General features: G+C 40.2%; 2 protein-coding genes and 2 long non-coding RNA genes across 9 annotated transcripts; 2 read left to right on the plus strand and 2 right to left on the minus strand.

Moving 5' to 3' along the window:
* Positions 1–672: 672 nt before the first annotated feature.
* Positions 673–16052, plus strand: atcayb (ATCAY kinesin light chain interacting caytaxin b). Of its 4 annotated transcripts, none has more exons than XM_036005633.1 (13): positions 673–1125; positions 3458–3564; positions 10234–10292; positions 10373–10600; positions 10979–11137; positions 11865–11967; positions 12317–12448; positions 12627–12713; positions 12960–13058; positions 13571–13606; positions 13713–13754; positions 14162–14183; positions 15323–16052. In XM_036005633.1, exons 2-13 carry the CDS (start codon positions 3488–3490, stop codon positions 15362–15364), a joined length of 1086 nt encoding a protein of 361 aa, XP_035861526.1. In that variant the 5' UTR covers positions 673–1125; positions 3458–3487; the 3' UTR covers positions 15365–16052. The 4 variants fall into 4 exon arrangements, with proteins under 4 accessions (XP_035861526.1, XP_035861528.1, XP_035861525.1 ...); XM_036005635.1 differs by having other exon boundaries at positions 674–1129; positions 14162–14208; positions 15323–16048; XM_036005632.1 differs by having other exon boundaries at positions 674–1129; positions 15323–16048.
* LOC116045908 lies at positions 10450–11096 on the minus strand. The gene is made up of 3 exons (XR_004898404.1): positions 10968–11096; positions 10695–10769; positions 10450–10587 (listed from the first exon to the last, which is right to left on the minus strand). It is a non-coding gene; the product is annotated as an uncharacterized LOC116045908 (long non-coding RNA).
* On the minus strand, positions 12646–25221 carry LOC116045907. The gene is made up of 3 exons (XR_004104027.2): positions 25108–25221; positions 24676–24876; positions 12646–12780 (listed from the first exon to the last, which is right to left on the minus strand). It is a non-coding gene; the product is annotated as an uncharacterized LOC116045907 (long non-coding RNA).
* On the plus strand, positions 18188–20954 carry LOC116045904 (nicotinamide riboside kinase 2-like). Of its 3 annotated transcripts, none has more exons than XM_031293899.2 (8): positions 18188–18377; positions 18471–18561; positions 19458–19506; positions 19727–19901; positions 20015–20086; positions 20170–20276; positions 20472–20557; positions 20661–20954. In XM_031293899.2, the coding sequence occupies exons 1-7, from the start codon at positions 18352–18354 to the stop codon at positions 20555–20557; spliced, it is 606 nt and encodes a 201-aa protein (XP_031149759.1). In that variant the 5' UTR covers positions 18188–18351; the 3' UTR covers positions 20661–20954. The 3 variants fall into 3 exon arrangements, with proteins under 3 accessions (XP_031149759.1, XP_031149760.1, XP_035861529.1); XM_031293900.2 differs by having other exon boundaries at positions 20664–20954; XM_036005636.1 differs by lacking the exon at positions 19458–19506 and having other exon boundaries at positions 18198–18377.
* Positions 25222–25548: the final 327 nt, after the last annotated feature.

The raw sequence follows: 25548 nt of genomic DNA on the forward strand, positions 1-25548 counted from the left end.
AAAAACAAATGCTTTAGTCACAAGTCTGGGCATGTTGCAGTGTTTCAGTGCTGTGCAAAGTAGCGTTATTAATAGAATACTGTAAGCACACCCAAAATGCATTTTTCTGCCAAGCAGCCAATGGCAGGAGAAGAATAGGAAACTGTGGCTGCCCCCACTGGGCGATGAGTACAATGCCAGAGAGAAGCCGCTCTGTGTCACTGACATCGCCCAGAGCTCAGTGCAGCTGTGAGGACAGAAAGGGAGGGAGGGAGGGGGTGGGAGCATCACAGCTAGGGAGCAAGAGAAAAGGAAGGGAATTCATTTGGAGGAGGGGTTTTAATCAAGAGTGAGAGAGGTTAAAAGAGATGGTGAGAAAAGGCAAGAAAGTGAGAGACTGTATGTACTGTATATGTGTGTGTGAGGGAGGAAGATGCTGTTGCCAGGGAACAGTGGTGAAGTAGAAACGTCCATTTCTTCCAGCTTGCAGTAGGATCAAAACACATTAAATTATGGATGCAAAATGGACTGAACGCAAGGAGAAGGAAAACAGTGGATCCTGACTCCCAGCAGCCTAAGATAATCAAAGAGAAGGTACAGTAGGCAGGTGTGATTACATAACCACAATAACACATACTGGTGACATCATCACATCAGGATTAGAGCCTGGGGTGGGGGCATTAGTGTTGGTAGAGGGAGGAGGAGGGTAGAGGGGGATTCAGCAGAGATGAGCAGAAGTAAATGGGAGGAAGAGAGATAGAGCGTGATCATCATGAGACAAGCTAAAAGCGCAGGGCGAGGATTATCTTTTTACCAAAAAGCAGCACAGGATCTGGCAAGCAGAAGAGACTGAAAAGATGAGAGTAGGATGGTGTTTGTTGTGTGATCACCCTGATTCTCCTAACCGTTCTCTCTACAGGATGACACATTTTCTCTCTCAGCCTCCATTAGAAGCATCAGTAAACAGCAAGAATCATCCAGCAGCCCAGATCCTGAGCACTCAAGTGTCCCACTTGCAGATGTAAACAATGAGGACCCACACTGTGCTCCGGCAGATTTAAGGAGGAGGAAGAAATTTAAGAGGAGAAACTGAAAGCAAAACCGGGAAGCTTTCAAAACGGCGAAGAGGAAGTCATCCTAATCACAGTATGTGAGTACCCTTCCTTTACATGAGCCATTATTTTTCTGGTTTTGGCTAGATAAAGAGCTTTTCTTTAGTGGGGCAGATTCTCAATCAATTACATAGTATTTAATGTTTTTAATTCTGCTACTGTTTGTGATTCAAATTACTGAGACAGTGTCTGATTTCATTTATCAGATAGGAAAAGGATGGCAGTCGTGACAGGATAGCTTTTCTCCTCACACATTTTCAGGCCTTACAAATGTCAATTCTCAATCAGCGTCTTTATGTAACCTAAATGAACATGTATTTTCTGCTAAATTTAGAATTTTTTTTGTTATTTCACATTAGATATTTGTGTTTGTCCATGCTCTTCTCACTGGCTTGAAGTGGACAGGGCTCATTTGGAAAAGGTGGTCACTTACTTTTGCGTACCGATCAGGATTTAATCAAACCACAGCCTTTCAGTTCTGATAAAGAGGATTAGGTGAGTTTTCAAGTGTTAAACTCTGTTTAAATGATACCTAAATATGTTGTAACTTTGATTGCTACTTATTTAGTTATACATATTTAATATTATGAAGAAATACTTAGGATTTGAATTCAAATATCCAGGGCTTTTCCTGTAAATTGCAATTAAACAAGTTGAGGAAAGCTGTACTCGATCATGATGTATTGCCTTACCTTTTATCATCAGTGGCTCTGTTGATGTGATATTTAGTTAAAGTATAGCTTCTGTATCTTGAGCATTTGTATCTATTTGCTTTCCACCTCTGAGATAGATTATTAGGTGTTTGGTTTGATAGACACAATGCGGTGAATAGCTTACGAGATATTATCCATCTGGACTCAAATCCAGGCCAAACACATGCTACTGCAACATTACTTTGTGTGCATCAATCAGCAGTTGACTGTATGAGCAGCTGAGCCTTGGCAAGAGACATCTGCACAGACAACAAACCACACCACACGCACTGATCTGCGGTTTCTGTGTGAATTTTCCACTTTATTATCAGCTAGTCACACTCCTCTTTTATTCTTAATTGAACAGGGAAATGATCAATCTGTTTCACAAAGCTTTTTTCAAAATATTAGAGTGTTAGAACAGAGGAAAGGGAATCAAAGTGTGATTTGGCCACAAGGATCTTTATTAAAATGATGTTTAAGGAGTTCCCTAACAAGCTCATATCAAACACTTCAATTTTCTTACGGGATAATACAGTGTAAACACTTAACCATTCTCCTCGAACGTTTAGAGTCCAATCACAACACAGCAGCTCCATCAGCATGTAGCCTGAGGGCCTGTATCTTTTAGACCACATTTATAGTTTTTTTTTTTTTTTTCAGTATAGGCTCTGACATGTCTCACTACAGCACATCAGTGCCATCCCAGTGGACAAATGGACTGTGGTAATGTCTGCTGCAGCATGAACTCTGGCTGGGACAGAGATGTAGGAAGGACACTCCTCCCCCATATGCACATTTCTGACACGATACTCACACATGATGTTCACTCTGTGCATTACTGATCCTTGAATGACAACCACACAACAACCAACACAAACATGAGACACAGTAAAGCTTTACATCGCATAGTAAGAAAAGGACATGCAGCGTTGGATGGAGACTTCAGTCATTTGTGATTTGGTTATGTAAAATATGGAAGTTCAGATCACTATCTGCTTTTTGGCGGCACGCGTGATTTGCTTGTATTGCCCTGAGGGGCTGTATGAGCCATTTAATCTGTATTTTTGTCTCCTTCCCTAGGGATGTAGGGAAACTGTTACTTAGTTTTGCCAACTTTGTATTAATTTATATATTTAAGATTGTTCGTTGGATTCTTCATTACACCCATGTTTTGTTTTCTAGCTGCTCTCCAGACCACTTAATTACAGCTCCTTAAAGCTATATACTGTGGTTAAGTCGTCTTTTCCTTGACCTATTTAAGGGGTACTCCAGCAATTAAGAACATCGCTTCCATAAGGTTGTTTAAATTGAGAGACAAATTTAAAAAGCAATGGTCAAAATTGAAGCAAAAGAGGCTGAGATATCCTAATGTTTCGTTCCTAGTATGGTTTAAGCTCCAAAACAGTGTACCTACATTTCCCATAATGCAACAGGATAGTGTCTTTCATTATATCTTCCTTGCCTGGTAAACACCCACTTTTTTAAAACTCCACACCTTCAGTTTGTAACGCTGGCTGTCGTAAGCTGTTGTAAGTTTGGCTCAATTATAATTCTCAAACCAAAATAAGATAATCCTAATGAAATCATGAAGCGCCCCTTTAAGACAGCTACAAGTACTCTATGTCATAACAATGCTTTAAAACAATTCATTGTTGAATTTGTCAACCACAGAGAGCTGAAGCCCGTCCTCCCTGGCAGAGGATGGGTACAGCAGAGGCTACTTTACGCATGGACAGCATGGAGGTTAAGGACGAGTGGCAGGATGAAGACTTCCCCAGGTATTCCTATGTGTGTGTGTGTGTGTGTGTGTGTGTGTGTGTGTGTGTGTGTGTGTGTGTGTGTGTGTGAGTGAGAGTGTGTGTGTGTCGGTGTGTGTGTGTGTGTGTGTGTGTGTGTGTGTGTGTGTGAGTGAGAGTGTGTGTGTGTGTCGGTGTGTGTGTGTGTGTGTGTGTGTGTGTGTGTGTGTGTGTGTGTGTGTGTGTGTGTGTGTGAGCTGTTTAAATGCTGAAAGGCAGCAGGTGTGTTCTTTCCTTGATGTAGTCGTTATGTGTTACGTGATCATGTTGTATCATGTCAGTGAACAAAATCGCAGCTAGCAATGAGAAAAAAAGAGGACAAGTCAAACACATCATGGTGTCCAGCAATGGAAAAATAGTCGGCCAACTACTGGCAAGAAACATTTCTACAGCAGAGGAAACTTTATTATTCAAGGACATCCACTGTATTCACAACATATTTATACACAGTTTTTTACATTGTATCGTCCATGTTTGATATCTATCTGCTGCAGGTATTTGTAATATATAATAATTTAACAATGGTATCCTTGTAGCTCAGTTGGCTAAGGCAATGTCGACAGTTTAAACATGAGTCCTATAAAGGAACGTTTTAGAATGATTTTACAATGTTGATTTTTTTTTTTTCTTCTCCATTGTTCTATATCTGTTGGTGCTGTCTTTAACTTACCTTGACAAAGCTACATAATAACAGCAATTATCCCAACAGCTGCATCAGTACTTGTGGTTGTAGGGCGTGTTTGTCTATTCATGCATGTGTGTGTGTGTGTGTGTGTGTGTGTGTGTGTGTGTGTGTGTGTGTGTGTGTGTGTGTGTGTGTGTGTGTTTGTGTGCGTGCCCCAGCGCTGAGGGTTTAGCTGTCTTATTATAATGTCAGAGAGGAGTTGGTGATTATTACTGGTGTTGCTTTCTCAAACAACACATATTGTTTCCAAGGACACAATGTGGTTAAATAACAATAGTGCCACTCCAAAAACAAAAGACTAAGAGTGAAAAAAGCGGAGAGGTTTTCTGTCGACGAGCTGCTGCACGTCATCCACAAGCGAACGTCATCCACAAGCGACAGCAGTCGGCGGGGACGAGGCAGCCGGCAGCTGCCTTCAACCTCCTACCTAACAGTCGGCTCTATCGCCTAGTTTTTATTATACTAATAAAGTGTTTTTAAAACCAAAGACACATTTTTACGTGTAAGTAAGTATTAGCCTCACGCTAATTTATCAAGACTAGGCCTACCGGCTAAACTAACGCTAGCTTCATGGCTACCTCTACACCTGGCGAGTCCCCACTCCCCCTCAGGATTTCCTCGTTGTTCAATAATACAAACAAAGAAATTGCTGACCTCAGGGAAGATGTTCGTCGGCTTTCCGAGGACTTAAAAACCAAAGATGCTTTGTTAACCGCCTGCTTGGACGTGGCTCATAATCAGTCGCTCCGGATCTCATCTCTCTCGGCGGCCTTCCAGGATACCGCGCCATGGGACCCAGCTGCCTGCCCACGCCCATCGTCCTGCTCGACACCGGTTATCAAGCCACCCTGGACTGAGGTGGTTTGCGGCCGAAAGAGAGCCTCGGGTAGGGCTCCATCGCCTCCTGCCCTCAGCCTCTCCAACCGCTTCAATGCTTTGTCGGAGTCGGAGCCGGTGGTGGCCAGTGCGGCTCACCGGGCTCGCCCCGCTTCAAAGCAGACTGACCAGCCGTCGTCACGGAAGACGATTGCTACCGCGCGGCGAAAGCTTCTGAGGGATGCGGTAGTCAGACGGTCCGGTGGCCTACACTGCCTGGATCAGCCAAATGACAACGTTCCTCAAAAACAATCTCCACAACCGAACGGTAAGCATTCTTCCTCTTCTTTTCCCTGCCCATCTGAAACCGACACTGACTGTTTTGCTCCCGTCACCGGCTACCCACACCCCCCCACTCCTCGTCCGCTCTTCCCCCTAACCACAGTAATTATTGGGGACTCCATCACTAGAGACCTACGGTTTCATAATGCTGTCACACACTGTTTTCCCGGGGCCAAAGTTGCAGACATCCTGGCTAAAGTTATGGACCTGATACCCTCATTTCCGACCTCTATCAAACGCATCGTGGTCCATTGTGGACATAACGACATGTCCACTCGGATTCAGGAGTGTGAGCGCACAAGGCGAGACTTTACCACTCTCATTGAGGCTTTAAAAAGCACTGGGAAGTCGGTTTTTATTTCGGGCCCACTTCCATCTCTAGGTCGCGGATCAGGCCTCTTTAGCAGACTACTCTCCCTTAACACCTGGCTCCAGCTCACATGCAGTATTCACAGGATAGGTTTTATTGACAACTTCAATCTGTTTTGGGAACGTGGCTCCCTGTTCAGCAGGGATGGGATTCATCCCAATACACGCGGAAGCCAGATGCTACGTGGAAATTTGCACCACGCCCTGCATACCCAGACCTCTGATTGACTGTTTACATCCCGTAAACACTCCCACAAGCACACTGACCAGACACACTCTCCCAAAGTCAATAATCAGAGATACAGCGCTATACGCCCCTCTGTGCTCCCTTCAGAGCAATCACCCATTCATAATCCCATAACCACCGTGTCTGTCCCCCGACTGAGACCGTTTAAACCAAACACTAATAAAAGAGGTGCTATACTAAACAACCTAATTGGAATTAAAACAACCACTGCAACGACAGAACAGAATAGGAAAATCAAATGTGGGCTATTAAATATTAGATCTCTGTCATCGAAAGCATTATTGGTAAACGAATTGATATCAGATAACCACATTGATTTATTCTGCCTCACCGAAACCTGGCTGGGCCATGACGAATATGTTAGTTTAAACGAAGCCACTCCTCCCAGTCATAATAATACCCAAATTCCACGAGGCTCAGGCCGAGGAGGGGGAGTTGCAGCCATATTTGACTCGAGCCTGTTAATTAATCCTAAACCTAAACTAAATTATAACTCGTTTGAAAGCCTTGTTCTTAATCTTCAACACCCAACATGGAAAACAGTACAGCCAATTATATTCGTTGTTGTTTACCGAGCACCAGGTCCATATTCTGAGTTCTTATCTGAATTCTCAGAGTTTTTATCATGCGTAGTCCTTCAATCAGACAAAGTACTTATTGTAGGTGATTTTAATATCCATGTGGACATTGAGAGCAATAGCCTTAGTACTGCTTTCAATTCACTGCTAGATTCTATTGGTTTCAGTCAGAGGGTGCATAAGGCCACGCACTGTTTTAACCACACCCTCGACCTTGTGCTAGAATATGGCATCAAAATTGACGATTTAATAGTATTTCCGCAGAATCCTTTATTATCAGACCATTTTTTAATAACTTTCGAATTCCTACTACCAGACTATACGAAATTAAATAAAAGTTTCTACACTAGATGCTTATCTGACAGTGCTATAGCTAAATTTAAGGAAGCTATTCCAACAGCACTTAACTCAATGTCATGCCTTAATATAACAGAGGACTGTTACGTTAACTCTAGTCCCTCCCAACTTGATAACTTTGTAGACGCTGCTACGGCCTGCCTACGGACTACTTTAGACTCGGTTGCTCCTCTCAAAAAGAAGATGATGAAGGAAAGGAAACTAGCACCTTGGTATAACTCCCAAACTCGCAAATTAAAACAAATCTCACGAAAACTTGAAAGTAAATGGCGTTCCACCAAACTGGAAGAATCTCGTGTGGATTGGCAAGATAGTCTAAAAAATTATAGGAGGGCCCTCAGAAATGCCAGATCAGACTATTACTCAACACTAATAGAAGAAAATAAGAACAACCCAAGGTTTCTTTTCAGCACTGTAGCCAGGCTGACAGATAGTCACAGCTCTATTGAGCCATCTATTCCTATAGCTCTGAGCAGTGATGACTTCATGACCTTTTTTAATGATAAAATTATAACAATTAGAGAAAAAATTCATCACCTTCTGCCCACAGCTTCCAACGACTCACCATTGGGCGCAGGAGGGCTAGAGAGAACGATAAGACCTGATACTTATTTAGACGGCTTTTATCCTTTAGACCTCCAACAATTAATGTTAAGGGTCTCTTCAGCTAAGCCAACTACCTGTCTCTTAGACCCCATTCCAACGAAGCTACTTAAAGAAGCACTACCTGTGGTCAACACCACATTACTAGATACGATCAATATGTCCTTATTAACGGGTCACGTACCGCAGTCTTTTAAAGTAGCTGTGATAAAACCTATTCTGAAAAAACCCACCCTCGACCCTGAGGTCTTAGCCAACTATAGACCTATATCTAACCTCCCGTTTCTCTCCAAAATCCTTGAGAAGGTAGTCGCTAATCAATTGTGTGACTTTCTGCATAGAAATAGTCTATTTGAAGACTTTCAGTCAGGATTTAGAATGCATCATAGCACAGAGACGGCACTGGTGAAAATCACTAACGACCTTCTAACTGCTGCTGACAAAGGACTTGTCTCCGTACTTGTCTTATTAGATCTTAGTGCTGCATTCGACACTATTGACCATACCATCCTCTTACAGAGACTGGAACATTTAGTTGGCATTAAAGGAATCGCACTAAGCTGGTTTAAGTCCTATTTTTCTGAGCGATCCCAATTTGTTAATATTAACGATAAACCATCCAAATACGCTAAAGTTAGCCATGGCGTTCCTCAAGGCTCAGTGCTTGGACCAATTCTATTCTCTTTATATATGCTTCCTCTAGGCAATATTATTAGGAAACACTCAATTAACTTTCACTGTTACGCAGACGACACCCAATTATATCTGTCAATCAAGCCAGACGAAAGCGGTCAGTTAGCTAAACTTCAAGCGTGCATTAAAGATATAAAATCCTGGATGACCCACAATTTTCTGATGTTGAACTCAAACAAAACGGAAGTTATTGTGCTGGGACCCAAGCACCACCGAACTTCATTATCTAAATATATAGCTACCCTAGATGGTATTGCCCTGGCCTCCAGCACTACTGTCAGAAATCTAGGAGTCATTTTTGACCAGGATCTATCCTTTAACGCCCACTTAAAACAAACCTCAAGAACAGCCTTTTTCCATCTTCGTAACATTGCCAAAATCAGGAACATCCTGTCTCAAAACGATGCTGAAAAACTAGTCCATGCATTCGTAACTTCCCGGCTGGACTACTGTAATTCTTTACTATCAGGCTGCTCAAATAAGTCCCTCAAGACCCTCCAGCTGATCCAGAATGCTGCAGCACGTGTTCTGACAAGAACTAACAAAAGAGATCACATTTCTCCTGTATTAGCTTCTCTGCATTGGCTTCCTGTAAAATCCAGGATTGAATTTAAAATCCTTCTCCTGACCTACAAAGCACTAAATGGTCAAGCACCATCATACATAGAAGAGCTTTTAGTACCTTATTGTCCCACTAGAGCACTACGCTCCCAGAACTCAGAGCTACTTGTGGTTCCTAGAGTCTCTAAAAGTAGAATGGGAGCCAGAGCCTTCAGCTACCAGGCTCCTCTCCTGTGGAACCAGCTCCCAACTTGGGTTCGGGGGGCTGACACCGTCGCCACATTTAAGAATAAACTGAAAACCATCATCTTTGATAAAGCTTATAGTTAGGGAGTGAGGAGTTGCAGCATAGTAGAGTAGAGTAGAGGGAGGCAGGAAGTACAAGCCCGTTCCGGCAGAGGAGAGTACGAGCCCGGTCCAGGGCCCCTCTCTTTAGCCTGCCTCTCTTAGTTATACTATTATAACTCTAGACTGCTGTGGGAAGCTCCTTCCAAGGACACAATGAGCCGCTCCCTCTTCTCTCTTTTCACTTGTCTCCTTTTGTGTGCATCTTAGTCCCAGAAATGCCTGTTACTAACCTATCTCTGGGGAGTTTTCTCCCCGGAGTCCCTTTGCTTCTTCTTCACCCAGAACATCGCCTTGGAATTGGGTGGCACCTACACCGGGGTCCTGGGTGCAGCTGACGCTATGGACTTACTACACCCTGCTACGCTCTGCGTTTCCCCGCAGTGTCCGACTGCGTCCTGCCGCGTCCAACCGCGTCCACCCAGGCTGCTGTGCCACACTACACCCCGTAACGCCCTGCTGTGCCCTACTATGACATGAACTACTATGACTACCATTGTGATCACTGCTTCACTATCTTTATTATGACTATTATTGCCACCATTCACCACTCCCCCAACTGGTGCCGTCAGACACCGCCTACCAAGAGTCTGGGTCTGTCCGAGGTTTCTTCCTAACAAAAAAAAAGGGAGTTTTTCCTTGCCACTGTCGCAATAGCTACTGCTAATGCTTGCTCTTGAGGCAACCACTGTAATAGTTGGGGCTTCGTAAAGTACAGAGTTTGGTCTAGACCTACTCTATCTGTAAAGTGTCTCGAGATAACTCTTGTTATGATTTGATACTATAAATAAAATTGAATTGAATTGAATTGAATTGAAAATGCTACGAACGACTGCTCATAGTTTATTTCATCATTTCATTTAGGTTTTTTTTTTTTTTTTTTTTTATCATTGCAGTGTATTGTTAAATGTTAATGCTTAATCATCACAATCATTAACTTGGTACCAGGAAAATAATAGGCCAACTACAATTTCTATATATGTAATTTTATGTTTTATTTATGCTGTTTCCATGTCATTGTATTTATTTCTGTATTTTTATGTTTTTCTCTGCAGGCCACTGCCAGAGGATGGAGATGTTGATTCTTCATGTGGTCTCACTGACCACAGAACCAGTAAGTGGATTAAATACACATCATTAACTATATTCTTTTATGATATTCTGTATCTGAACTTTGCTGGCCTGCTTGTCCAGATCCTCCCACCACTCTGAATGTGGGCGTGTCCATGGCCCACCTTAAGCGACGCACTCTGGTCGCCCCCGACATGAACCTCTCCCTGGATCAGAGCGAGGGATCGGTGCTCTCTGATGAGTTTCTGGAAACGCCCGACGACCTGGACATCAACGTAGATGACATCGAGACTCCTGATGAGACAGACTCGCTGGAGTTCATCAACAATGGCAACGAGCTGGAGTGGGAGGGTCAGAGTTTTAGATGATCCATATTAAAGATGGCACCATTTATTAAGGTCAAGGGATGCATGTTGGAATTCATTTGAGAAGCAAATCATACTACCTGCAGTGTCCTCGGTCTGAGTCCTGCCTCAGGCGCTGTCTCCTTTTGGCAGGCCAGTCACAAATATGCAGCCAACTGTTAAATACAGCAAAAATGAAAACAAACACTTAATGCAGTTATCATTGCATGGCTAGAGAGTAAATGCTGACTTTCTTAACTCTTAAATTCTGTCTATAGCAACTGAATGTTTTTCATTCTTAAGGAAATATTTCCATCACTGATACAGTACAACAATACCACCAAGATTAAACAATCTGACCATCTTTGTGTTACCTTGTGTCTAGATGACACTCCTGTGGCCACTGCCAAGCGTCTTCCAGGTGAAAGGGAAGAGGAGAGAGACTCATCCGGTCGTCTATGGCGAACAGTGATCATCGGAGACCAGGAGCAGCGGATTGACATGCAGGTCATCAGACCATACCTGAGGGTGGTCACACATGGAGGTTAGGTTGAAAGAGTGTTTACTTTGTGTCTGTGTGTGTGTGTGTGTGTGTGTGTGTGTGTGTGTGTGTGTGTGTGTGTGTGTGTGTGTGTGTGTGTGTGTGTGTGTGTTAGGATTCATCCAACATTGGGTTTGAAAGACCAGTTCTACCAGGACAGTTTAAGATCAAAGTTGATGATAGTTTTTGATGCAAATATTATGAACCTAGTTGAAAGAAAGAAACATTGCACTCAACCAAAGACCGACCAAATAGAACTGCTGTGCATGTAACTATAGTCAAAGTCCAACAAAAAGAGTTGTATAGAGACATACACTTGGTTGGTAGTTTATTAGGTACACTAGGCCTAAACTAAGACAGTCTAATACAACAGTGCTGCAATAAATCTTACCTTCATGAAGGATATACTTTAGGATCATTTTAAAGGATGTAGTTTATGGTGCTGTTGAACTGAATTGAATTACACTAACAGGGGTTTCTATTATTTTGTCTACCCTCATTGATGTTAATGGATTGGTCGAAATAATAATAAACAACCTTTGTGCATTTAATGTCCCTGGGCTAAACATGACAAGAAACAACAAACAAGAAAAAAAAGACTAACTAAAAGATCATTCGGATAGCTTTTTTCTCGGTTTTCATATTTCTTCAGACCGTGATAATGCAGCCAGTGTCACAACACTGCCAATGCAGCTGCCGTCATACTGAATCTGTCTCTCTCCTCTTTCAGGTTATTATGGAGAGGGTCTGAATGCCATTATTGTGTTTGCAGCCTGCTACCTTCCTGACAGCGGCTGTGAGGACTACACATACATCATGGAGAATCTCTTTCTGTAAGATCCATTCTGGCCCTTAATGGACTCTTTTACAGTAGCATGCTGTATTATGACCCTTTTATAACATTCTTCTACCTTTATTATTTTTCACTGTATAATTGATCAAAGGACATGACTGGAGAAAATGTTTTTATTAAATATATGCATGACAAATCATATCTGAAATGATTATTTACATTAAATGCTAGAAACGAAGGTTGAATAACTTTACCAACACTCATTGGCATTAAGAATTTTACTTTGTGAAGTACATATCTAGGAATTCTTTCAAGTAAAGTGTTTTCATCTTCTATGTTACTGTACCTATGCTCCGAGTCAGATCTGAGCTTGTTTGCTCTGTCCTCAGGTATGTTGTGAGCAGCCTGGAGCTGCTGGTGGCAGAAGATTACATGATTGTTTACATGAATGGAGCAACTCCTCGTAGGAAGATGCCCGGCATCAGCTGGCTGAAGAGATGCTACCAGATGATTGACAGGAAGTAAGACAGAATATCACAACAGTTTATGGAAAATGTGATGGAAATGAGAATATAGTCAAGAATGTATAACTAATGTTGTTGATGCTAAAGATAAATGATGATGCAATTTGAATTTATTATGAATTAAATTATTATTAGAAGGAGGAAAGCATCACGAGCAATTGAATGTCTCCTGTAGACTGAGGAAGAATCTAAAATGTCTCATCATCGCTCACCCAACGTGGTTCATCCGGACCGTCCTGGCCATCTCAAGACCTTTCATCAGGTGAGGATACATTTAGTGTGGTTTGTAGTCCATCAGTCTATCCTTTGAGTTAAATGTTGACTCTTATCTAAACAAATCCAAGAATCAGAAAGAAGATAAATTACAAAGTTGTGACATAATAATCCAGTTGCATCACAAAACATAAAGAGCTGTGCTACAAGGACTGGCCTTGATGACACCGATACAGATATAGGTGTTCAGACTGGATCATTTGTGATAATTGCATGGTGTTGATGCTTTCTGCAGTGTGAAGTTCATGGACAAGATTCGTTACGTTCACACCCTGAAGGAGCTCAGCCAGATCATCCCCATGGAGCATGTGCAGATCCCTGAGTGTGTGTTGCAGTAAGTACTCTGAGCCACCAGGGGTCAGTGTTGAGACACTAAACATGTCTATAGCATGCTTACAGTAATAACATTTTGAGGTGAATGCTCACAGTTCGGTGATCCAACTAAACCTGGGTCAAGCTGTGTTTATTCATTAATATTTAGTTTGTATAATTTATTGAAATATATAGTTGTCACTTTTTATTTTACTACACTTCAACATCTGAAATAGTAGACAACCAAGATAGGATATAATATACTAGCAGTCACAAAAAAGAGACCTACTCTAAATCAGCATTCACTCTATAGACATTCTGTCTTTTGTGGCAAATACCATATATCTGAAACCTTATACTAGAAGAAACCATGACAGCCACGTTCTATACAGCATACAATTGGGAATAGACCGGGATTTTTGAAAAGTAAAAACTCATATTGGTATTCATATTGTTTTTTTCATCAAACTGTAGGTGGCTGTACCTTGGAATTCAAAAGTTTTAGTCCAACATTTCTTTTCTCATTTGTTAAAGGTATGATGACGAGAAGATACAGGTACAAAGGGAAAGGTGAGCAATAGATATGCATGTGATTTTATGTTAAAAAGAGTTTTAATGCCTGCTCTTTTTTCTGCATCTAGGTTGCATTCTTAATATGTGCCTGTCTTACTTACAGACTTGAGCAAGAGCAGCCTAACTCAACACTGCCTAAAGAAAGGTGACCTCCTTTTGCAATGCATGCAGTCCAGTGCCATTTTTTTATTATTTTTTTTATCTACTTCAGCACTACAACATGAAAAATATTCAGACATTTTATTATTTTATTCAAAACTGGTGGCTTCTAGGAGTCTGAAACAATTTCACTCTCACTTACACACACTTCATTTCATTTAGTCAGATAAGAAACTGAAATAAGAAAGCTTCCTCCATTATCATAAAAAAGTGATGTAAAAGGCTAAATAGAAAACCAATCGTGTGCGTTTCTTCTCTTTAAATTAAGTGTGAGCAATTTGTGCAGCCACATGGATAGGTTTTGGCAACATAAAGCACAGCCTAATATGGGCTAGATGACCAAGCTAAATATTTATATTTACTTATGGCTTAACTTTAATCTGTCATTTCCAGGCCAAAGTCGATGATAGCAGAGGTTGGCCGTGACATCTGACATTAATGTAAGGGCTGTCATTGACATAACTGCCTTTCCAGCCAACTTACCCCAGGCTGGTTTGTAATGTCAGACCACTGTAACTAATCTCTGACATACATGGAAATGTTCATGTCTCCCCACACACACACATACATGCTTATGTGCGCAGGAGAGACACGATACAGTAAATCACCTAAATGCTGGACGATGGCCTGTCTGGAGTGTTGACTCTCTGACCAAAGGTCTAAAGGGTCAGCTCTCAGTTCAAGATCCAGTTTACAGAACCATATGGAGTCAAGTGAGACCACAAGCAGACAGAAAAAGATTACTCAGATCTCAGTTACTCAAATCTTGTCTTAAAAAGATATACATCTCCTTTACCTTTTCCGTCACTAACAGACCCTGCAACGATTAAAAGTACATTCATTGACAACTTTTTAGATAATTGATTAATTGTGTTAGTCCTTCTCTGTGAGCACTGAACTAAAGGCTGAAGCACAAAATATAGTGCTGTATGATTACTGTCGATCGTCAATCCAGCTCATTCCACACAACTTTCTCTTTTGCCAAGTCATGTTTCAGTTCCTTAAATTCAGACTCTCTGATCCTCAAACCTCATATTTCTTCCAGACCCTGTGTTACATAAAGCACAGCTGCTAATATCTTTAAGCCTGCCTGCATACAACCGATCAATTCTATTTTTAATGGGTTGTACGACCGAGGTCTGACAAAATTATCCGCATCACACAGCCTCTCCTGAAATTGGGGGAAATACCCGCCACAGTAGCTTAGGGTGGGTGGCAGGGTTATTTGAGAAACTGCTGTCCTGCTGACCGTTCCTATCATACTCAATATATCAAAAGAGCTATCAGCCTTAGGACTGGCTGGTATCCCAGGAATGGACACAGGCACCATCCCCTAACCAAATGCCAAGGGATAACGCAGGGGAAAATACATAGGCAATGTTTCCAGTTAGATTTAGTTTAGATGTAGTGCATGCTTACTGACACTGACAAATGTAAGGATTATATGAAATGTATTTGTGGAGATAAAATAAAGTCAGTTGATATATTTCAGACTGTCAGGATAAAGGTGATGGAGAAAGAAAGATAATGAAACTATCTGTATTTGCATTACAGATGTTAAAATGGAAGAACCAATGGGGGACATTCATTCATTAAAAAGAGAGCCAGCTGAGACCACCATCACACGCTTGTTGCACAGGTTTGTGCGTGTTGACTGGATCCATTATCTGCAAGACAATCATTTCTCTAAAACATTATTTTCAGTGACAGGCTTGCTTCTAACTAAAAGTTAATTTAAGCCAAAGAATTACAAGATATAGCTAAATCAAAACGCATTTGCTCCCTGCATGTCAAGTTGAGCCTTATCTACAGCATGACTTCAGCTTCATAAATTAAAAATGAAGGACTTGAATGAACACGCAAGCATCTTCCAACAAGTCGGAATATTGTCCATTTCAATGTGTACATATTTGTATATATATTTTTGAGAGAGGTGTTTGCACAGATATTTGGTTTTTGATATGAGTGGCATGGGTATTGTTTGGTTTAATGGTTGTTTACTGAAAAACAATGTGCAATTGTTCTGTTTAGACCTACAGTATGATGCAAACGTGTGTTACAGTCTTTAAGTTTTCCAGAGTTGATATGCAGGTGGCATGCTTGTTTATATCCTTCTGTCTCATTTGTTTTTGTCATTTGCCATCATGTTTTAAAAGGTACTTTACAAGATGGAAAACATATATTGTTACAAATTAAATTAAATAAAATATATTTAAAGAGAAAGACAAATTAATTGCTAAAAGTGTTATTTATGAAATTGTGCCATTTATTGTTTGTAAAGAAATAAATGAATGAACTAAAACAAGCCTTTGTCACTTTGTATCCAACCTTGACTTCTGATACAGAACAGATGAACATTACAGCTCATAGTTTCATCTTTTTTATTGCCACTAAATATATTCCAGTTTGGTCCAGAATGTTTTTACAGGCAGTTACTGATGAGTTATTAAGGGGCATAATTATGATTTACGAGTGTGTCAATGCTCTTTGTGTCACCTGACTGTTGTTCTTTATAGGGGTCATTTGGACATAATTCTCCTGAGGTGACCCTTCTTCATTTTTACATGTTAGGATACTGTGATCACAAGGTAGCACATTACATAACCCATAATGAACTGTAATTTCTCCTGCATGTTCCTTTACTTTTTTACCATTGACTTTTATAGTCTATTATGCAAATTCAGTCATTTAAACAATTAACAATTCTTTGTTTCAGATGTGAAAAAGAGACATTAGTCCAGTGAAATGACATTGCTTCTTCTCTGTCTTTTGGCCTATAGTAATATAACATAAATATTTCAGCAAGAAATTTAAAATGGAAAAGGGGTCTGTTTGCTAAATATGAGGTTATAACGGATTAAATCAAGAAAGTATTAGGCATATTTGCTTAGTTGTTGAGAGTTACATGAGAAGCTCCATATCACTTTCATGTCTGAGGGTGGTACGGATCTTTTAATCTAAGTATCTGCAAGTGTATTTCCCAAAATGTCAAACTATTCCTTTAAGCCTGGAACTGTCAGCAATTTGACATAATCCTAAAAAGATGTTATAAATTGAATAGGGAATATCAGGTTTGTCTGTCTTCTGAGTCTAAGAAGGAAAAAGTATGTACACCACATGTTCCACATGGTTTTGGCCATGTCGTGGCTTAGTGCCCAACGGAATGTATGAGCCTATATGGGACAATTTTGTAAACCCTAAATTCTTACCCAGAATGCAGCAATATCTGTTAACTAACAGACTGCAACAACATGTCAAAGCTGCCAATAACTTTGATATAAGAGGTAAAAGAAATATCACAAGGTGTCAACAGGCATCTTTTCTGCATTGGGATTGTCATGGCAGTGAAACATGAAGCCTTTCAACATGACCATGTGCTCTGATATAGCTGGGACTCCACCTCTTCCCCACTTAAAATTACAGAGATAGATTCAAAAGATTTGTTCAAAATACTGCACAAACATAAAAAACACAAGGTTAGACTGCACACATCTGGTGTGTGTGTGTGTGTGTGTGTGTGTGTGTGTGTGTGTGTGTGTGTGTGTGTGTGTGTGACAAACAGGACTGATAAGCTTAAGTTCAAAGGCATACAGTAGATCCGTTATCAGACCTATAGCCATGACTCGAGACCCTGTGTGCATATGGCTGCCAGCCATGTAGTTTAGTTGGTTGCATCACAAATATGCGTGACGCAGCAGGCAGACACACAGCCGACTAAATATAGGGCTTCTGGTTTTCACCCTCCCTGATCTGTCTAAGAATGGAAAACTTTTCCTCTAAAAACCCCAAATAATGAGGTTTCTCTCTTAATTGTGATAGACATGTTTCAGTAAGAGGTTGCAACTTTCATACTTTGTCATGTATTACAGTAAATGTCAATGAGTGTGCAATTTGCAGCCCTTGCCTCCTCTCCACGCATTGCCTTTTCTAAGGCACAAACTCTTATGATAAATCACATCTGCACACGTCTTACTAACAATTTAAGATTTGTACAATTTCTAAAAGTTCTTCAAATCTAATTAATCTCAAATTAAGAATAAAGATTTTATAAGCTCTAAAATATCAGCATCACCAGTCTACAGTAGCTTTCTGTCTGAGACTCCACATGTGACTGTGACTCTTTACAAAGAGAGATTTCATTTTGTGTTTCACAGCTTTTCCCCCATCACCATTTCTTTATTATGTTGTATCTGTTGGGTGTGGGGATTTGTCCTGAATTTGGTTGACCAGTGTTCACTGACCCCTGACAGCAGGTTTAACATTTGGCATCTACTTTCATGCAACTGTGAGGCTCTGAAGTCCTCCTCCCATTGGTGCTGTGCGGTGCGATTGTAAAGTGACAGCCTATTGGCTAAAGGAAAAGGAGGCCGATTGGTTTGAGAGGCTGTGACGCTGCAGCTTAATCCTTTATATGTCTGGCAAGGAGATTGTCTATCAATGAAGTAGTAAAAGGAGGGAACGTCTGTGGTAGAAGAGAAGGAAAAGCTTTTTTCAAGAAGCCTTTTATAGACTGTTTGCTTTGGGTGGGTTCCCTTCTTTTACTTACTGAATTCCACAGGTGACCGATACACAAATCATAGAAAATGAAGTTCATCATTGGCATTGGAGGGTAAGTGTCATTTAATTTATTTACTTACTTTTGCTTGTCTTTTGATCAAACTTAAAATGTAACTCACATCTGTGAAATTAATCTTAATTTCAGAGTGACCAACGGTGGGAAGACCACTTTGACAAATAGACTGCTAAAGACATTACCCAACTGTTGTGTGGTGCATCAGGATGACTTTTTTAGGGTAAGCTGAATTAAAGTCACAATTATTTTCAACTTTAAGTCACTATATGTTCAGTTTAAAGCTACGGTAACTATTTTATTGTATTATTGTTGAGTTATTGTAACTGTTGTTTTTATATATTTCATTTGCTACGTTAAGTTTACCCTTGAGGACATTTTGTGCTCAGAATTAAACCACCAGTCTGACCTGCAGATATGCTGTCATCACAGTAGCCTAGTAATTCATCTGGCTGATTGTCTCCTGGACAGCCAATCAAAGGGCTGAGCGTCCCCACTTAAAGTCAGACTTTGTCCAATCACGTTGCACATTCTGCAACCAACATTTTGCTTAATTATTAACCTCATTTGGCCCAAAAGAAGCCAGAAGATTGTATCTCTCCCACCACCATCATTTTGTACTGCATTCTGGGCCCGTAAAAGTTGATTGACAACCAATCACAAATTGTTTTTAAAATCAAAGTGACTAGATGTCATTTTGTCCACTTATATCTCATGTTATAATGCTATAGCAATACACTGAGGATGTCTTCGAGGGCCGCACAACTGCAAAAAATCGAAAACGCAATTTCCGAAATCGCAAGAGCCCGCAGATAGTCTGAGACAGTTTGCTAAACAAGCTAGCTTCCATCTTTGAAAACACTTTCATCAACGTGATATAACAGCAGGCATTACGACCTTCCTGCATTTAAAACATTTTAAAAGAAGTTATTTGGAGAAAGCTGTGTCCTAAGGTATTGAAACTGATATTTCGCAAACGCAACATTAAAAACCCCACCAAAAAATGTCACGTGCGCTACTTTTGGTGGAGACGAGTCCTTGGCCTGTCCTGTCCAGGTGTGATCAGCTCCAACTGGTTACTAGGTTGCAGCAATGTTTTATTGGTGACTGTTATTTCAGAAAACCGATCAAATAGAAGTCGGGAAGGACGGCTTTAGACAGTGGGATGGTAAGAATGGATTTTGCGTAGGAAAACCATGCAGTAACGTACTTTTTCTTTCCTGCACATTTCCGTAGTTTGGTAACCAATCAAACCTAAACTTTGTCATATTCTGTCATCTATTTTGTAAATGCTACAAACATTCATTAACTTTGACTAATGGTAAGGACTGTTGGTTGAATGTGTGATGAAGCCTGCTCCTCTCTCTCCTCTCCTTGTTCTGTATCAGTGATCAGCGCCCTGGACATGGAGGCTATGGTCAACACTGTGAAAGGCTGGCAGGAGAACCCTGTCAAGTTTGCCCGCTCACACGGAGTGAGCCTGTCACCTGAAGCTGAGGAATGCGACTCGGAGGAGGGGATTCATATTCTCGTTGTGGAGGGGTTCCTCATCTACAATTACAAGTCAGTCACTGGCCATGTTACACATTTTTCCTCCACAAGCTCTCAAATATAACCTATAGGCCTCTTGACCTCTAAAGCTTTTCACTAATCTGAGCCTTGATCCCCCTCTGCAGGCCTCTAATTGACGTCTATGACAAATGTTTCTACATTTCCATTCCTTATGAGGAGTGCAAAAGGAGGAGAAGGTAACAAGCTCTCACAGTGATTCCACTGAAGTGTTGGACAAATTACAGGCTATAAAATGACTCAATTGGTTATGTTTCTACAGTACAAGGACATACACACTCCCTGACCCCCCTGGCCTGTTCGATGGCCACGTCTGGCCCATGTACTTGAAACACAGGAAAGAGATGGAGAACAACTGTGACAAAATAGGTATGTTGAGCTAATTATTCCCATCTGAAATAAATATAAATGACCCTTAATGTGCCCACATTGCTCTGTCTCCCTTTCCACATCGCTAACAACAAAATAAAAGCAAAATATTTCAATATTTCAATCTCTCCTTTGAAAATAAAGCTTTAACTGCTAACTGTTGGCATCACTTCTGATTTGTGTTTTTCTGTACAGAGTACCTTGATGGGATGACATCAAAGGAAAATATCTACAACAAAGTGTATGAAAGTGTTCAGAACTCCCTGCTGAACAACTTATAGGTACATACATTTTTTTTAATATATATCATCCTGTAGATTTTCACTGACAGTGAGAGTCTGACAGTGGCAGTGTGAGTAACTTCTCTCTTTTCTCTCTCTACAGCAGGACGGGGATAACAGTGGATTTGTGTATAGACTTGTAAATATTATTTTGAGTAAATGTGTAACACCAGTTCTGTACTTCTAGCCTGATTTGTAAATAGTCAATCCTTATTAGGAACTAATGGCAGAAGTGTTGTGTTTTGTATAGTCCTGTGTAACTTTTTTTTAAAGATAAGACACCGCTGGATTGCCCAGTGTTTTACATCAGGGACAGATCTCAACTCTGATCTTGTATAAAATCCCCACTGGGAGGAAGGATCTGTGTCTCGCAACTAAATGAAATGACTGAATCCAATTTGTGTTTCCTGTTTTTCATTTAACACACACACACACACACACACACACACACACACACACACACATACACACCCATGTAACTCCCATTAAGGTCCTGTTCAGAATCACAAACCTCACGTTTCTCAGCACAAACGTTTAAGTACGTTTGAGGATAACTGATAACATCCTTAAATGAGACTCCTTATTACCTAGATTAGATTTACAGACTCAATAAAAGTGGCCTGCAAACTGAATCCTAGACAATGTTGTCCACTAAAAGACAATAGATAAACTATTGCAGTTTACAGGAAGGAAAAAGAAAGAAGAATAAACATTACATCTATAACTTTGAACGTAAATACTATACAAATTTTTGTTTTACCTTTATATATATATATATATATGAAATGGACACATAATTACCTTGACCTAAAATTAACACAGAGATTAATTCTCTCCAGAGTGCCCAGGGCACCTGCCATATAACCCCAACATCCCTGATTCGATTCCAGCTGTGGGACCATGTTGCATGTCATACCCCTCTCTCCCCCCATTTCCAGTCTGCCTCCACACTGTCATCTGTCCAATAAAGCATTGAGTGTAATAATGAATAAGCTAAGCTGAAAAGGTCATTGTCAACTGATGGGGAACACTTACCAGGACACAACGTCCACCTCCAAAGCACTAAATAGAAATATCTGCGTTCTATTTCTGTAAACTTTGTTGGGGAAATTCTCTTTTCACTTGTATCCATTAAGATTCAGCCACATAGTGGTTGAAAGCCTATTATGCTCCACTGCTGTGCTGAAAACACATCCAGTAACATTAAAACATACTTTACATATTCTAACCTATGGCTTTGCAGAATAAAGGAGCAATATCTCTGTCTTGACGACCACTTAGTAAACAATATTTTGTTCAATTACTGGCATCGACATTATAGACATGGATTGAAAGTGCTTTACCACTTCTCCAAAATACCTTTCAAAGGTCACCCACATGGCTTTACCCTCAGCCAACACTGTCTGCACAGAAATGAGGGGGAGCAGTACATTTTCACTTTCATTGATATTTCAATATCAAAATCCAGTGAATTATACGGTCACCTTGAGGGTTGTCTGTCCTATCTGCAGCTGACTACACAGCATGAACCATAAAAGAAATTACTTGTGTCTGACCGGCAGTGATGACTAACAAGTCAAAGGATTTATAGTCCGAGCATTTATTAAATCCTTAGTGTGATATAGGCTTTTCAGAATCTTTCCTTCTGATCATGTACACTGTACATTTCTCTGACAGAGCCACAGAGGGTATGTTGGGGGGGGGTAGGGTCTTGTGATACGCTTCTGAGGGTCTTTACATGCCAACAGTTGGTCTGGAGCAGAGTGTAGCTGGTCTGTCAGTTTATATTTAGGAGTCTGGGCTGTCAGGGGAAATATATTTACCAAGTGCTCAGCCAATTGCTGATTGCCACACATCCACTCGACGCTCCACCGCCTGATCTGACTCAGGGGCCAGGCCCTACGCGCCACCACCGGGTGGGTAAGGTGAGAATCTTGTGCTCCCACGTCACCCACCGCCATGGCAACCCTGAAAGAACAGCCAGGGCGTCCATATTTAGGTGGAGAGGCAGAGACACGAGATGAACGGCTGTCACATGCTGTGCAGACCCACTGTGTGAATAAGTGAGGACCCCTGATGCATGTGAACAGTTGTGGTTATGCCAGTGAAAAAATGACCTCGCCATGACTAAACATATGTGAACAACTGAAGTCCCCCTATTTAGCATTTATAAGCTTTATATTAACATTTAAAATTTGTTTTATAAACACTATTGTGTAATTATAAGCAGGTAAGTGCATTTTAACTGCTTATTTATTTACTTATTTATTAGTTAGTTTGTTTGTTTATTTGTTTGCTTTTGTCTATAATGCAATACAATATCAATGTGAAGACATATATGACACAGTACAGACATTTTAACTGCTTATTAATGTACAGTATTTGTCAACAATCGTAATAATTTCTCCAATTAAGATATATTTTGTATTTTACGTCAGTGTTTAACTATTTTGTCATTCTGTTTATACTATTATAGCAGCCTCCATCTAAGTGCCACTTATATGTGCTTACAACCACATTATAATGTGTTATAAACCTTTTATTAAATATGAGTACACTGTTTATGAACGCTAAATAGAGATACAGGAACAGGTTGGGTCTGTGCTTATCATTGATTCAGGTCACAAAGTGGGTGATTAGATACCTGATACTTGATCCTGTTTGGATGCAGTGACATAAAACCCATTACAGAGAAATAAATGAAGTGATGCTAGTTCATCCTGCCAGTAGAGGAGCAAATACACAACAGCTTCTCTGCTGTCCTCTCTTACGGCCTAATTACAGCCAGAAAACATATTCTTATTCTTATATATATATACATATATAAGAATAAGAATATAACAAGAATATAACAACAAAAGAATATAATAACTTACTTATAAGAAGAAGAAGAAGGTCCCAACACCCTGCATCTTGAGAGGGATTTTTTTGCTAAGAGATAGATGTTTACTTTTATCTGGAGTCTCAACATTAAACATCAATAGAACTTATATTGTTCTTGCTCTTTTTCCACCATTTGTATTCGCTTGTTTATTTGTTACCAGAAGTGGCTTTGTTAATGTTGCAACGGTTCCTAAAGGTGTTCTTTTTTTCCTGTGTTGTATATCCTCTTTAATTGAAATATTTGTAAAACATATGTGAAGAGAGAAGCAGGTTCCCCATGTAACCATTCACCAACATAAAACAAAACTAAATATCACATATAATATGCATTAAGAACTACCACTAGTTTTTAAACTCTATGTTGTTATTAGGTTTCAGTAAATAAAAAGCAGCCTTTTGGATAAATGTGACTAATTTACATCACTAATCTAATCACATTGGTTTTAATAATGTGTGCTGTCTCTGATAAATAACGTAAATGAATAAAGTAAAATTAAGTTTAGTCAAAAAATCCATACAAAAAAAATAAATACACAAATTACTTCTGATTTAGATTGGGTCAGGAAATATATGCAACCAATGCCTACATGTAAGTTGATCTTGTTCCAGCTATATTTGACTGCTCAATCCTAAAATAAGATTCTTATCCAGTTCCAAGAAAGAAAAAAAAAATTAAATTACTCTTGTTGCCCTGATCCTTTATATTTGTCTTCCTTTCTGTAACTTTGGAGCTCTTTGGTCAAAGAAACATATATTCAAAAAGTGTTCAAACAGAAATAGCCAGCAATCACACCCAGTAAAGCTTAAAGGCCAAGATAACCCCTTAACATCAGAAGGTATTAACATTTAAGTTTGGGTTAAGGGTCAAATGGTTAGACAGTTTTTAATAGCTCACATAAGTGTTCTCAGTGTAGATCAACCAAAACGTCAAGATAGATACAGCAGCACGATGCTCAAAGCTGAAACGTGAGGAGAGCTGACCACGCTGGTTTTGGCAAAGGTTAATCAACGATAAGCAACACGTGTTACAAGAAACCTGATGATCTGCACTCCTACAGTCGTCAAATAACATATGATTCATCATTTATTAGACACTTCTATTTTAACTCAGGTTACACTGTAAAATCTATTCAGTTTTATAGGAATCGCTCCATAGAATCATTGTTTTCAGGAGGAACTAAATGTCCACATAATAATTTTCAATTTGTTTCTCACACATTTGTTCAGCATCTCACCTGCATTGTCTCCCCATGATCTGTGGTAAACCCTCTGGATATATCATTTAGTTGTAAACTCCTCAGACTGGCAGTGTGAGGCCTCAGGGGAAGACAACAGGTGTATTCCTTGTGGGGAAGTTTTCTTGTGGTAAAACCATTTTAAGACCATCATCTTCGTTAAATCTCACAAGAAGCAAAGCTGTGAGCAGCCCTGGATACCTAGATTCATGGGATAAGATATATTCAAAGCGTAAAAGAATTAGTCTTTCACTCGGGGAAAGAGCTGCTGCTGCTGCTGTAGGTGTACCATGAAAACAACCAGAAACTTTATTTTATTTACAAGCACTCCTAGTTTACAGTAAATATTAGTTTTTGTGGCAACATTTGTTGTGATTTGTTTACTTTCAGGTCAGACATACAAGAAAGACTAAATTCAACGTTTATACTTACTGGCTAAATATTGTGGCTTACATGTCCTGCTCGGGAAGTCTTGTGCCAAACCAGTGCTGAGGATCTGTGGCTCTTATAAATCTGGACAGCAGCAGAGAGCGGGGCGGAGCTGCACTTTGGACTAGGGGGAAGGTTTCTTTGACTAAGAATATCTTTTGACTAGAATAGGCTCACCATCCTGATGCCCTATTTGGCTGAGGAAATGCACACCACGGCACTTCATGTGAGAGGTGAAACATAGGCCTACTGAGCTCTACCTGACTCATAGTGTGTATACCCATATCAAACAACCTAAGTCCCCAACCTGAACAGAATACACAGTGATGTTAATATTAATCTTTAGTTATATGTCAATGCCACATTGGGCAACAAAGTAACATAGGCAACGGCATTCATTTTAGTACTCAATGGCCCCATACATATGCAGCCTCAGTGGGCCCC

Source organism: Sander lucioperca, chromosome 9, assembly GCF_008315115.2.
Source record: "Sander lucioperca isolate FBNREF2018 chromosome 9, SLUC_FBN_1.2, whole genome shotgun sequence".
Lineage (NCBI taxonomy): Eukaryota > Metazoa > Chordata > Actinopteri > Perciformes > Percidae > Sander > Sander lucioperca.